The sequence below is a fragment of the Tyto alba genome, unplaced genomic scaffold (assembly GCF_018691265.1).
Source record: "Tyto alba isolate M040663 unplaced genomic scaffold, T.alba_DEE_v4.0 Super-Scaffold_6, whole genome shotgun sequence".
NCBI classification, from domain to species: Eukaryota; Metazoa; Chordata; class Aves; order Strigiformes; family Tytonidae; genus Tyto; species Tyto alba.
This window is the reverse complement of record NW_024881327.1, coordinates 42,340,827-42,355,072: the sequence shown is the minus strand read 5'-3', so window position 1 is coordinate 42,355,072 and position 14,246 is coordinate 42,340,827. Positions and strand designations below refer to the sequence as shown.

At 37.5% G+C, this 14,246-nt stretch overlaps 2 protein-coding genes across 5 annotated transcripts in view; both read left to right on the top strand.

Moving 5' to 3' along the window:
- JAKMIP1 (janus kinase and microtubule interacting protein 1) overlaps positions 1-391 on the top strand; it is a 163,814-nt gene extending 163,423 nt beyond the window's left edge. The window contains exon 23 of the mRNA XM_032984547.2: positions 243-391. Within this exon, the coding sequence (XP_032840438.1) occupies positions 243-275 (33 nt within the window). The 3' untranslated portion in view covers positions 276-391. The remainder of the gene's footprint in view (positions 1-242) is intronic.
- Positions 392-394: 3 nt separating this feature from the next.
- The window catches only part of CUNH4orf50 (chromosome unknown C4orf50 homolog), an 87,074-nt gene continuing 73,222 nt past the window's right edge, over positions 395-14,246 (top strand). Inside the window, exons 1-4 of one of the 4 annotated variants that reach the window (XR_006166992.1) lie at positions 396-880; positions 2,089-2,407; positions 7,094-7,232; positions 10,091-10,786. Coding sequence is in view for 1 of the 4 variants with exons in the window: in XM_032984544.2 (XP_032840435.2) it covers positions 2,343-2,407; positions 7,094-7,232; positions 10,091-10,786 (900 nt within the window). In the remaining 3 variants the exon portion in view is untranslated. Of the gene's footprint in view, positions 2,408-7,093; positions 7,233-10,090; positions 10,787-14,246 lie in introns of all 4 variants that reach the window. The other 3 variants (XM_032984544.2, XR_004405937.2, XR_004405938.2) reach the window with 3 other exon arrangements.

Here is a 14,246-nt window from a genome sequence, read left to right as displayed (position 1 = left end):
ACTTAACTATAGTTGGACTCTTGAACATTGTTCATTATTTCAAGGCAAGCCAGGTGATTTACTGATAGTAGTTTTGGTTCTTGTTACTTTGAAGCTAATATAAAACTTTTAGAAAGAGACTCTGGTGGCTGTGAATTTAGGGCCTGGATGCCGACACTTATTTATAAATTAATATTTTCTATCTGAAGCTCAGCATACTTTTTCTTTTTTGTTGTTGTTTTTGTTTTCTGTTTTGTATACAGGCTATTAAAAGAACCTATGGAGTGAACAGCTGAATCCACGTGCAAAAATACAGAAAATATTTATTGAGCATCTTTAAATTGGTGCGCTTTTTTTTTCATAAAACAGTTTGCATAATACCTGAAGCTGCAAAATATTTGAATTTAAAATTAGAGATTTTTTTTAAGATATAGCGTCAAGTTGGAATGATTTGATAATCAAATAAGGACCAGCACATCATAAACACTGAAAAAAATCTAAACAGAATTTACACTCTCACACCAATCAAACACTGGAAAAAATACAAGTGCAATTACTGGCTGCTATGTGAACTATTATCTACCAAATGATTTTCTTACAGTACTGAGATCTTTGTCTCCATACTGCATGCTTTCAACAAATGTCGTTTGCATTTCACCCGGGAAACACAGAAACTCCTTTTTAATATCTATACAAAAAAGCTAAATGTTTGACAATAAGTTGTCTACAGTAAATAGCTGACAGGGAAAAAACTGTTCAAAGTTGGAAACAAATAGAAATTTACAACCCTGCCGTTGTAAAATTCATATTAAATTCACAAGGTGGAGATCCACAGATGGAAAAGAGATGGGTTTTGGAGAAAGACAAGATGGTAGATTGAACTAAGAAGACTCTGAAGTAGGTAAGAACTGTGTGGGAGAAATATTTTTTTTGTATGTTTCTTGAAAATTAAGGCAATAACTTGTAAAGATAGCACTGGGAGAACAGAACATCCTGAGGTGGCCTGAGAAGTCAGGAAAAGAGACTGCATGATGCGCGGTGCTCAGTTGTCTCTTCAAGAGAAAGAGGGGCTTGAAGAAATGAGTGTGTAGACAAATGTGATAAGCAGAGAAATTGTTGGAAATAAATATTTGGAAATCATGTCATCCTCCTAGGTGAAATAAAAAAATGTTGACATTACCAGGAAGCAAAAATGGCACAACCTCAACCTGCAGAGGTAGATAAACAGTCAAGGACATTGACCACCTGAACTGCAAGAAAAGTATTTGGATGGAGCACAGACTGAAAAAATGAAAGTTGAAAAGAGTTGTTGAAGATGGAGAGATGGAGAATGGTTAGAAAATTCCAAAAGGTTAGGCTTTTGATTCAAAGATGGAAAAGCAAAAGCAAATTGTTTTCTCAGAGCTAGAAGGCAATATGAAGAAATAGATAAAGTTAATTATTCCTGGAATGTTGAGGCAAGCTGAAAATATTAAGAGCACAATATTAAAAGATAACTTTTCTCCCTCGCATTTTATTGAAAATCATATTTTTGTTAAAAGGGCTACATAGAAAGCTACAGAGAAACAAGTTGCTCCCATGGACACACTGAATGCCAACATAAGCATAGAGCGGAATAAGATGGTTACAATAATACATCAGGTAAAGTGGAAATCATGAATGAAAAAATAACATCAGGCAAAGAACAATCAAGGCAACACAAAGAAAGCTGAGGAGAAGATTTGTCATAGCAACTAAATAACTCACTGTTGAAGGTGCAGGAATCAGCCTCAAAAGAAGCCAGTTTTCTCAGATAATTTTTAGTCTCTGAAGTAAGACCAAAGATGTACTCTTCACAAAGAATCGCCAGACAAGATCATTGACTTGCTGAGGGAGCTGAGGCCCTCCACAAGTTTAATTGCATTAGATGCAGCAAACTGTGGCTTGTGTGAGGATCTGAATAACCCTGTTTCCTGGTACAAAGCACAATTTAAATTGGAAACAAGGATCATATAAAGGTTTGGAAACTCAATCCCAAAAATAATGTGTTGCTTACAATGTGTTGTTCAAAAGGAATAAACATTTAGGGAATGTGTTTTCAAATAGAGATTTTTCATGTTTTAATTAAAGCTTTTAGCAGTGTGAAGACAGAATGTGGAAAAATGAGGTCTTCGATGCAAAAGGAAGAGTTTTGGCATTACTCTGAAGAGAAGGACCACAACAGGAGATAAACAGATCTTAAGATAACCAAACCATGTGCTGATGAAGGAACAGAAATGTGAACGTGTGATTCACTTAGCAAAGGAACACTCTTTCTTCTCATAGACATAGTTTTGCTCATCACTTCTTTGGAAATGAAACTATAAGCAAAGCACAAACATGGGATGGTCAGAACATGTGGCTGCAACAATAAGAGCACTGCAGAGACAGGAGTTACAAAGCAGAAAAGGTATGAGCAGTTTCATTTTCTTATGTGTTTAGTTACCTTGCAATTCACATGTGACAGTTTTCTTAAAGAAACTGGCTGATTTGGCTGATTTGGGTGATTACATTAATGATGGTTTTATTCTGTGCTGATCTAGCAGGACTTACAGTTTTGGAAAACTGAGTATATCATTCCAGTCTTACTATCCATTGCATGTTGGTATTTATTATGGAGCCAGGAATAGGTACAGTGTGTTAAGTGACTAGATTAAGTCCATGCAAGATTCTGGGCCTGATTTGCACTTTCTGTGACACAGCTTTTAAATCATCTGTCCCAGCTGTATAAGTGAAGAAGGAATATCGTTTGTGATATCACTCGTAACAGCTTTCTTGGTTTTATGCTGAAGTTCTCAGTAGTTTTCGGGATGAAGCACCAGAAGTGTAGAGCATAATGGATCAAGCGGTTTGAGATCATCTTTTGAAATTGTTGTATTAACTTTAATTATATCAGTGAATAAGAGTGCACTTAGTACTTGTTTATAGAAATAAGTGAGTAGAAATCAGTGTAATTATTTTAAGTGACAGTTTATTTCCTGCCTGGTCCAGCCTCACTGCTTTTACCTGTTGGCTACTTTCTGCAGAATACACCACTAAAAATTTTAACTTTTATAGTTTATGAGTTGGATATCAGGCTGGTGCACAGTTGAAAATGGCATTAATTTGACTTCCACTGTAAATTGTTAATGAGCAGAGTAACAATGTCTATTATTATTATTATTGTTATTGTTACTGTTATTGTTATTGTTATTATTATATTATTATATTCCTTTTGCAGTGGTGTTCAGAGATATGCATTGTCACAGAGCAGGATGCCTATTCACTTTACAAATAATAAATACAGGCAAAAAATTAGTGCCTCAAGGAGCTCAAAATCGAATACACTGTTCTATTTGGAAAATTAAACAGGCCAGGGGAAAGCCATGATTATGTTTATAGGTCTCAGGAATGCATGGTCTCTGAGAAGGGACTGGGCTTGGTTAAGTCTAAAGATCAAAAAGTAGTTTGAATTTTGTTGTCCATGTGGATTTATAATTTTTCTTTCCACACTTGTAGATTTTAAGTATTGTGGCTTCTCAAGTGACTGAAGGGTGGCTGAATCTTTTCATCTCTAGGTCCTTGTGTGGCTGACATAAGGCCAGTGAGTGATACAATGGGCCAAAATAATAACATTTTATGTAATTCACCATATGCATGAATAGCGCATATCAAAACATGGGACAATAAGAGGAGCTGTTTGTTTTGGGGTTTTTTTTGCACTGATTTTGTGCTACTTTCTACTCTTCAGTGGAAAAAATAAATATTACCTTTTTTCTTCTTCTTTGCCCTGTAGTTACAGCATTTGTTTACCAAAAAAAAAAAAAAAAAGCAAGCAATTAAATTATTTCCTGGAGAATAGGTCCAAACTCGGTGGTTGAATTCCAATTACAGATCCAATTCCAAATCAATACAAATGTACAAATGTAGCAAAAGCGGTCATTTCACAGATGCCAATTATAGGACTATACTTGCTGAGGAGAGTTTCTTTAAATGAAGGTGAATTGCAGGCTGAAGAACTTTTAGAGCTACTGCTAAAAGAGGCAAAGGAAAAGAACCAAACTTAGCTTGCCTTCCCAAGCCCACGTTTAAAATTTCCTTTCAGGCATGGTTTCATATCCTGTCAGAGGTGAAGTAGACTTTGAAGTAAAATACTGTACACAGAATTCCAAAATACCAGTTAAATATATTGAATGTTTCTCTGAAATAGTCATAGGTTGCCTTTTAAGTAGGAAATATTCTTTTTTAATCTTCTGTCTTGAAACAATAAAAATATCTTACATTTTTCTAAACTAGGTACCACTTTTTTTGTAGTAAACATACTCAATTTTATGAACTCCTCTAGCAGAAAATTATCCTCTTTTCAGAACTTTGATGCCTAATTCCTTCATGAATTAGTCTAATTGAATCTTTTATGGGGATCTCATGTTGTGAACTGCAACTCCTTTCATACATGCTGAATTACCTTAGGGCTAATGAAATGAGACTCTCTCATAAATAATAAATATGTTCAGAATCGAGAAGGACTGTTCATTTGATCATCAGAGGCTTAGACTCTTTTATTTGCATGCTTAGACTCCAGTTCATTGAGAACCTAATAATTTGGGGTTTTTTCACCATGGATCCTTCATCTGGGAGAGAACAAGAATTTTGTTACTGTATTAATATACCCAGTAATGAAGGATTTGATATCCTGAATTTCAGTGTTAAAATTGATACTTCCTGGATTTTCCAGGAATTAGAAGATGCAAGCATATCTGATGAACAAGTAAACAGTTCTGGAGACGAGAATTTGAACCTCAGAATAAAAGAACTGGAAAAGTTGGAGCAAAAACTGAAAGGTCTTTTAGAGGACTACATGGAGTCAGATTCTGTCCTAAAAAATAGGTAAATAAAAGGGGGTTTTGCATTCAATATTAATGTGATGGGACAAATGTACTCTTCCCTTTGCCCCATGTACTGTCTGTCAAATGATACATGCAAACCTAGCAAAAAGAAAGACTTTATGTGGTTTTAGGGTGCCTGATGAGATGCATGTATAAGTTTTTTGTGTAGCTGTCAAAATAGAAATGCAATATTCTTTTTTTTTGTTTTGTTTTTATTATTTAAATCAGATTTACAGCATGATCTAAAATCTTGTTGCAGATAAACACACAGGTTTCTCAGCATATTTCATTCTTAATTATTCACAAGACGGTAATTCTGCTTGTAAAATATATCCACTTCCTTTTAAACTGAGAGTTAATTTGGAATTTTGTGTTGCAAAAAAAGTTCCTTATTTCAGAAAGCTTCATCTAGTTTAGTATGCTAATTCAAATAATTTCTGTAGCTAAAGGTGCCATTAGGCATTAATTATGTAGTTGACTAGAATAAGTTCAGGGTTTTGATAGTCAGCAACTACACTGTTCTAAACAACGCCAAATAGTTTAAAAGATATAAAATATAAGTGGCATTCAAAAAAAATATTTATATAATTTCTTAATTGCTTTGATTCATCAAGGGATTTGGCCAGAAATGTTTTAATAATGGGATTTTTGTCAAAATAATAATGAATCCTTTTGCAGTGGAAGCTTTCATAGGAATAGGCCTGTTTTAACAAAGATTTCAGGGAGCGGGAATGGAAGAAGCTTTATTTAAAACCAAACCAAATAAAGTACAAGAGAACAGTTCATGGAGAGCAAATGACCAGCTGAAACTCGTGTGGGATATAGGAAGCCCATTTTCAGGGATCTTGGCTAGCCAGTAGAAATAAAAGAAATCTTGTGCCTGAAGTTTTTGTGTCTGAAGCACAGAGAGAGGAGATGAGGAATGGTGTGGAAAGTAGAACTATTGGAAAAAACAGATAAGCAGTCAGTAGCTTTAAGTATCCAGGGCGGAGTTAGGGGCTGATGTGGCCCAGTTTCCTTTGATAGCTGTGTTAGATTATGCAGTGCCTGCGGTGAGGAGGACCTCGTTGGTTTTACTTTGATACATGAATAGGTACTTATTTAATTATGTGTTTTCTATTTTAATCCTGTTGTTTCAGAATTACGTTCTTATGTGAGATTTTTGAAAGAAGCTAGTGTTGTCTTGCTGGGATGGAGGTAGCAGGAAATTTTGGCAGGTAGGTGCAGTGAGACAAAGCTAGAAGAGAAATGAGCAGGGGAGCTGAGTGGGAGACTGTTGAAGATTGAATGAAGAAATTCAAGGAAGAAGATATGGTACAGTACAGTCCTGAGGGACGCAGCGGGGGTAATGTGTGCTTCTCTGAGATGAGAAAAGAGGTGGTTCTAGTAGCAGCCACAGAAAATGAGACACTGGAAAAAATTTTTCTTTAATAAGGAAAGGATGTTTTGGAATTCACAACTGTTTAAAGAATTGAGAATTTTTTCATGTGTAGGCTGAAAAGGGAAGGAAAACCTTAAGGAAAACATGAAGCTTGCTCTTGTATGATTGTCTTAGGTATTTCTTCTGCACAGAGGAACCCCATCATATCACACCGCATCATTTTACACTATCATTTTAATAGCAGCAGGCAAAGCAAACATGTATTTTGTCAAAATCTGGCTCTATAGACAAAGTCAATACATTTATGCGTGATAGGTTTCAGTACCCATGTGAGGTATGTTACATAAGATGTTTTCCCTTCGGTCAGTAAAAAATACTTTTAGGTTACCTGTATTCTTATTTTTGATGGGAAGCATTTACGGTCATCATAAAGCTTGAATTTGCTAACCATGAACCTAGCAAAATCCTATGACCTGTAGAGACCAAAGTGATTGTGGTTGTTCTTATGGTAAGTTGTTACTCCATAGAGTGTGCCAAGATTCAGTGAACATTAAACTTGTAAATGTATTTGCTTATGGTTTTCATATTAAGCCAGCAGAGAGAAAATGAACATAGACGTTGTCTTTAACAGTTTTGAGAGTCGCCAGTGTAATGTGCAAACCCCAGTAGACTTGTTAAGAATTAAGTATTTATTGTTAGTATAATTTATTGTTAGTGATCAACAATTTGTTATTATTTTATTGTTGTGAGGAAAATGGAAAAATTGATGCATTGCTGATGACTACTTATCCATCTGGAACTGTACTGTGTGATATTTACTTAGCAAAGATGTTCATTGTCACTATCACAGGATGAAAAAGCTGGAGCTGTCACACAAAACACTTCTTGTGACAATCGATCAACTAAATGTGAAGTTGCACCAGGTTGAAAATGCAAATGTGCGTGTTAAAGGGAAATTACGAGACATTCAGGAGGACCTGATAAACTTGGTGAGGATATTGTTTCAAATGACTTAGTTTAGCTTCTCTTTGTTGTAATCATAGAATGGTTTGGTTTGGAAGGGACTTTAAAGATCATCTAGTTCCAACCCCCTCTGCCATGGGCAGGGACACCTGCCCCCAGCCCAGGGTGCTCCCAGCCCCGTCCAACCTGGCCTTGAACCCTTCCAGGGAGGGGGCAGCCACAGCTGCTCTGGGCACACTGTGCCAGTGCCTCACCACCCTCACAGGGAAGAATTTCTGCCTTATATCTAACTTAAATCTACCCTCTTTCAGTTTAAAGCCACTATGTCTTGTCCTATCACTAGGAAAAAGTGATAGAAAGTAAAAAGTCCCTTGTGAAAAGTCCCTCCCTATCTTTCCTGTAGCCCCCCTTTAAGCACTGGAAGGCCGCTATAAGGTCTCCCCGGAGCCTTCTCTTCTCCAGGCTGAACAACCCCAACTCTCTCAGCCTGTCCTCACAGGGGAGCTGCTCCAGCCTCTTGATCATCTTCGTGACCCTTCTCTGGACCCGCTCAAGCAGGTGCATGTCTTTCAGGGCCCCAGATCTGAATGCAGTACTCCAGGTGGGGTCTCAAAAAAGCAGAGTAGAGTGGGAGAATCCCTTCCCTCCTGATGCAGCCCAGGATACAGTTGGCTTTCTAGGCTGTGACCGCACATTGCTGGCTCATCGTCAGTCTTCCATCCACTAATACATGCCAAGTCGGTCTCCGCAGGGCTGCTCTCGATCCACTCATTACCCAATCTGTATTTGTGCTTGGGATTGCCTTGACTCATGTGCAGGACCTTGCACTTGGCCTAATAATAACTAATAATTTAAAACTAATAATTTAATAATAGTAATAAATATAAATATAGTATTAACTAATAATTTATAAGTCAATCTCATCTCCAGTGACCTCTCTGGTTTTAAGTAATAAATCATCTCAGTCTTTCTCTTCTACAGTCAGAAGAATCAGAAGAACTTTTTAGTCTTTTTTGCCCCACTTCCTAATGGTTCTGACAGCACTTCCATTATTCCCCTCATTTGGCCCTTGATCTTTGAGATATATGCTCCCACTTCCTTCTTTCCCCCCAGAACCCATTCAGCACACTCCTTCTCCCTAGGTCAGACTTTATCTTTCTAGACCCATAATAAAGCATTTTTTTGGTTTCCCTACCATAGGCAATACAACAGCACAAGAAAGCTAACACAGCCTATTTTCTGTATAAAATGTAGCTGCTTAGCCCATCATCTGACTCTTTAATTGCTCACGCATTTTCAAGCTGGACCCCATCCGCCGTTGCATTCACTTTAAGATTCCTGCTTAGCTTTGTGTCCTCTTCCATCTTTCCTAGATTGATTTGGGTCTTACCTTCTTCCCTGTGATGCATCACCATGTGGGCCACCACTCTGCAGAGCCCTGCCAGTGTGAGCCTTCCTCTGCAGAGTGCCCTTCACTGGGTCAAGCAGACCTGCTCCTTCATTGCCAAGAGTGACCCACTGCTGTCTGCATGCCCTCACGACTCCCCCCCCTCTATGCCTGTTCTGAAATTACCACATCTGCAGTGGAAAGCCTTTGGTTCTACCAAGTGCTAGTACTTCTTCACATAAATTTTTTGTATCAGGAAGGACAGCTGTTGGCTGGTAACACATACAAGAGGCATTTTTACCCAGTTTGCACAGCATATTGGATGGATCCATGAAAATAGGAGGAGGAATGAAAGTTTTTCAGGGACAGTCTGCAGTGAAACAATGTCTTTTGATTCTGTTTATCATAAGATACATTTTCATTTTCTCAGCATTTTAGGTCAAACTCTGACAGAACACTAGTACCGTGCAGCAAGACTCAAAAGAATGAACAACAGTCTTTTCTTATTTAATTAAAAGTGAAATGTATTTTTTAAGATTCAAGAAGCTTAGACATACATATATTCCCATCAACAGTTATCCAAAGAAGGTATTATCCCACACCTACCTGACTTTTCATAACATTTCAGCCTAGTGTTCCTCCTGTCCTGTCCTTGCCAGTGAACCCCTCAGACAGGAAAGTACCAAAGATCAAAAAGACTGACCTAAAGAAGCCCTTGAAGAAATACAGTAATGTCTCTGTGCCTTCGGTCTTGCTTCAGAGTTGCCACAGTGGTCCTATGATACTGGTGGCTCTTACTTGGCTCAAAACAAGGGCAGCATGGGAATCATGAAAACCTCCTCTGTCTTTCATTGACACCTTTCACCTCTGTATGTCTCTGTGTTCAAACACACTTTGGTGCAAATGAAAATACTAAAGTCTTTCTCAAACTGATTCCAAAGGCATCTGTTCCTTTCTCCTTTTTCAGGGGGTTCATAAAAGTAGCTGACAGATGACAGGTATGGTGAAGGGCAAAGGGCAAAAGCTTGGTCTCTGGAAAGCATGTGTTCCATTTTCTATAATAGAACCACAGTTTCCCTGCCCGTAACATCTCAGTGCTACACTGCTGCCAGTGTTAAGGATCTGTTACTGTATAGTTCAAAGCTGGATATATGAATTCCAGTTCAAAGGTTTCTTTTGATTTAATATGTACTATAGAATATGCAACACAAAGTTTAAACACTGTCCTGTATTTTTATGTAGTTGTAGATGTTGGTGAGTTTGTGGTTTGTTTGTTTGTTTATTTCCTAATGAGATGTTTCAGTGATGGCTGAAATGACAAAACAGTAGGTCAGTTTTGCTCTAAATGCAGGATTTTACTGGTTTTAAAAAATTTCTACTTATGCTATTCCTGACTTTTCAGAAAACAAGGGCAGAATTATTGCAAAATTAAGAAAAATTATTTGGGAAGAGAGTTAGTATTAAGATGTTAACCATACAACTCACTGAAAATTATAGGTTGAAAATCAAGAAAAGTCAGAGAAGAAGCAAAAGGAAAAATTACGTTGGCTTCAGGAGCAGCTGAAGACAAAAGAAGATGAAATAAAAAGCCAGTCAGAGTATTTTGAACACTACAAACAAAGGCAGAGACAGCAGACAGCAGTGCTGAGAGAAAGGGAATGTTACCTTCGGGGTGAGGTATCTAGGCTGGAAAAGCAAGTCCTAGATCTTAGTGCCCATACTGCTCTTTTGACATCCGAGTTAGAAGAAGGAATGGTGCAGTATCTCCAGCAGAAGCTGGAATCAGCATTCAGTGGGACTCAGGGCTATAAACACTCTGACGTGGATGTAATGGAATTGAAAACTTGCATTGAAAATGTGGAGCATGACATGAAAAGCCACCTCAAGACATTTCAGCAAAATCTGAAGTTCTTAAGTGAAAAAGAGGAGGACAACAGAAGAGAACAGGCAGACCTGCTGACTGAACTCCAGTGCTCTCAGGACACTGAAGACTTTCTCAGAAGAAAATTGGAAGAATCTTGCCATCATGTTTATAGTCTGAAATTATCTGAAATCAGACTACAGGAAAAAATGGAAGAGCTTTTGGATGAAAATAGGGCTTTAAAAGATCAAAGTAGGGTGAAGGTGAAAAAAGAGAAAGAAAAGGACTCACGACTGACAAGGTTGGAGAATGGAGACAGCAGTGTTGACCTGGTAAGTAAAAATAAGGCAAAATATAATTAGCTTTTATCTTTATGTCACCCTGGATTACACTTGTCATTAGATGTGCAATTGAGATGAAAGTGTGAGGCTCTTTCCTTCCAGCATTTTTTTTTCTTTATTTCTGATGATGCATTAGTACGTCACAGTGTCTAATTCATACCTGCTGGAATCAGTAGTTGGAGCTTCAGTGCAACAGTGCTTTTATTAGGTGCACCTTGAGGCCACTTCACACATAGTGTTTCCTTAAGCTTTTAAGTGACATGCCCAAGGCAAAAGGCCTCAGTTGGCACTAGAAGTAGAGCTCAGAAACTTCTGAAACTTCTGTCCCGTGGACACTATTCAGTGGAGTACACATATGGTTGGGTGAGTTTTCACATGTTATTCATGCCCAAATGCTGAAGAAAAAAGCACAGCTGACAATAAATCTTGTCTATGAGATTTTCTGGATAATGATAAACAAGGGAAGATGGATACAGTATTCATGACTGGGAGGAAATTGAAATATTCAATGGTTTGCAGCTCCGTAGCATTGTGATATGCCCTGAATACACTGAATAGGACTTGTTTGCTTCAAGCACTTCACTCCAGCATTGCATGGGAAAGCTCTGCATATGCTGTAATATGGCATTCAGCTTCTGCCAATTCATTTTGCTGACATGGAAAAATTCTTTTCACAGTAAGGACTCAAACAAAGTTTTATTCTTTATGCGCTGAGGTGAAGGGTATTTTTATTCTGAGGATTTGTTTAAAAAAGTGAAATCAGCTAAACCTCACACTCAGCCTCTCCATTCAGACTGTGACCTGATATCCCAAGAACTCTCCTGATTTTAACTGCAGTTAACTGAGAGGTGATGGGCATGAACAAAAACCCATTAGTATAGGAGGACAATCAGACTGTGAGTACTTCCAGAACTGTGAGAAGGTAGAGAGGATCTTTTGGCTGTAAAAGCTAGAGGAAATAAAGACAAAGTTTTAAACCTCATAGTTGAATGAACGTTTGCAGACATGGTGGTTTTGTACCGATAGTGGCTCTACAGTCCCAAAGAAGTGAGCTCCAGGAGGTTTTCTCTGTGCAAGAGAAAGAGTGCTAGGATTGTCCTCCAGAAACCAGCAGTATGTGGGTGATCTCTGTGGAGAGCTCAGAAGCTGTGCCTCACTGCATGTCTCCATAGCTGCCCCGAGATGGCAGAAGAACTGACTGCTGTTGCTTATTTTTATACTTATCCTGAACCATTGCTACAGTTATATTAACTAGTGAGTTCACTTTTTCCTGAGGATGAAGAATAAGTTTTGAAAATATTTAAAAATATTTATAGAGGGACACTGAGTTGTAAAGAGGTACAACAACCAAGTGCACTGTGAGGTGACTGCATAGCTAAAATCAGGAGGAGTGAGGGCTTTCAGAGCCAGGAAAGAAGTAGTAAAAAATTACCATTGTTTTGAGAAAATTAAGAAAAGGAGAAGGTACACGTTGAGTTATTTGAAGGTGTGAAACTAAGATATATCAACTGACAAATTGTCTCAGACTAATCCAAAAAGTCTTCAAAAAACAGGGCCAAATTTCTATGATTCTATGCTGTACCCTAATAAAAGGTTATTTTTTAGCTCTGTAGAAAATTTTCTAATCATTTATTTTATAAATATTAATTTACAGCTGTGTTGTCATAGGAGGTTACAGAGTCTCAAATACCCAGTTTTTCATGTAAATGAACAGGCCATAATTTCTGTTAATTCAGGTTACTTTGGTCTGCTGCACAATAGGTTGTATTCCTTAAATGCTGTGTATATTATCCGCAGCATAAAATCTTGTGGCTTCTGCATTTCTGGTTGTCTTTTCCTCCTCTTTTGGTACTGCTGTTAATTCATTTGGATTTTTTTTAGTAGAAAATGGCTTGAAATAGCAAGGAAAAAAATTCAGTATCTATGATAAAAGGAGGAGGGAGACATCTGGTGTTGTACTGCAAAACTGAAGAAAGCTTTTTCCTCTTACCTTGTGTTTTACTAGCACCAGTTAAAATAGAATTTCCTAATCTCATTACCTTGATTTTGTAGTATTCAAGCCAAATAGTTACAAGAAAAATACTATTTGAGCTCATCATAATTTATCAACAGCTGTAAAAATGAGAAATTGTGTGCAACACAAGAAAGATTTTCATGCTGTTAGTTTTCCGTAAAGCTGCTTGTATATAATTTTTCAGTGAAGGAGCAAATGGGATCGTTTGTCTGTTTCACAGCCAGGAAAAAAAGTAGTTTGCGAAGACAGGATTATCAGACTCCTGTGAAATACACATGGTATGAGATTCCTCAATAAATACCATGTCATCCAAAAGGCAAACACATCAGTTATTTGTGAAAACTAGCCTTAGTCATTATTGCATCTTCATGCAATAATATCAGATTCAATTAAGTGTTTTGTTCTGGTATTGCAGAGGTGAACTGCATCTCATAGAGGGGTGTAGTCACATAAATCTTGTTGGGAATTTGAATTTTCAAACTTGATATCAGGATCCTGTCTGCAATATTCCAATTGCAGCCTATGCCTGAATGAAGAGTACACAGAAAAACAGATGGTTCCATATGGCTGTGTCTTGATTTATCAGTTTCTAGATGTGAATGTTAGGGGTCTGTTGAAGGTGTTGGTGAAGGAAAAGTATGAAATACCAAGTGATACACCTTTCTACAGCTTTCATGTGACAGCTGAGGTCTTGATTTCACAATATGATGTTCGTGGAATCCAAGCATTGTATCTTTTATATCATTTGATGTAACTACCTTTTGACAGAATGCACATATCAATAAAGAAGTAAAGTCAAACTTGCAGGAAAAGAATGAGTGCGTTTCAGTGAATTAACATTAGCTTCAGTGTTACTGAGAAAATGAAGGAAGAAATATTGGATATGTTGTGGTTTCCACTTAAATCATGACTCCCAGCCAAGATCTCGTAAAAGAGCACTATAATGTGGTATCTGACTTGGGTGAAATGAAAATTATTCTCACTGGTAATCCTGTGTAAAATCAAGTGGCTTCTTCTGGTTCACTATAGACTGAAGACTTTGAAGTAATTTCCTTTCCCATCTGTGTGTAATTCTAAAGCTGCAGCTCAGTCCAAAGGGACCAGGTTTATTTTCTGATGGCATCCGATGCAGAGCAGTGCAAGAAGACAAAAGTGACTGTGTTGGCTTGTTTTCTGCACTGTAGTTGTTTTGTCTACCACCTCGATTAAGTGTTTTGTTGAGAAAATCAAACCTGAGTCTTCTGTTCACTAAAAATGAGCATGGTGCGTGTGAAATGTGGCCTGATGTGTATCAAACAATAAGGGCGTCTGCTTTGCACCAGAAATTTTCACAATTTCCAAATTCATTCAGGGAGTAAAATAAATGTCAAGAACATAATATGAAATTTACAATTAAATTGTCAATGGAAAAGAAAATTTCATTTGGAACAATTATTC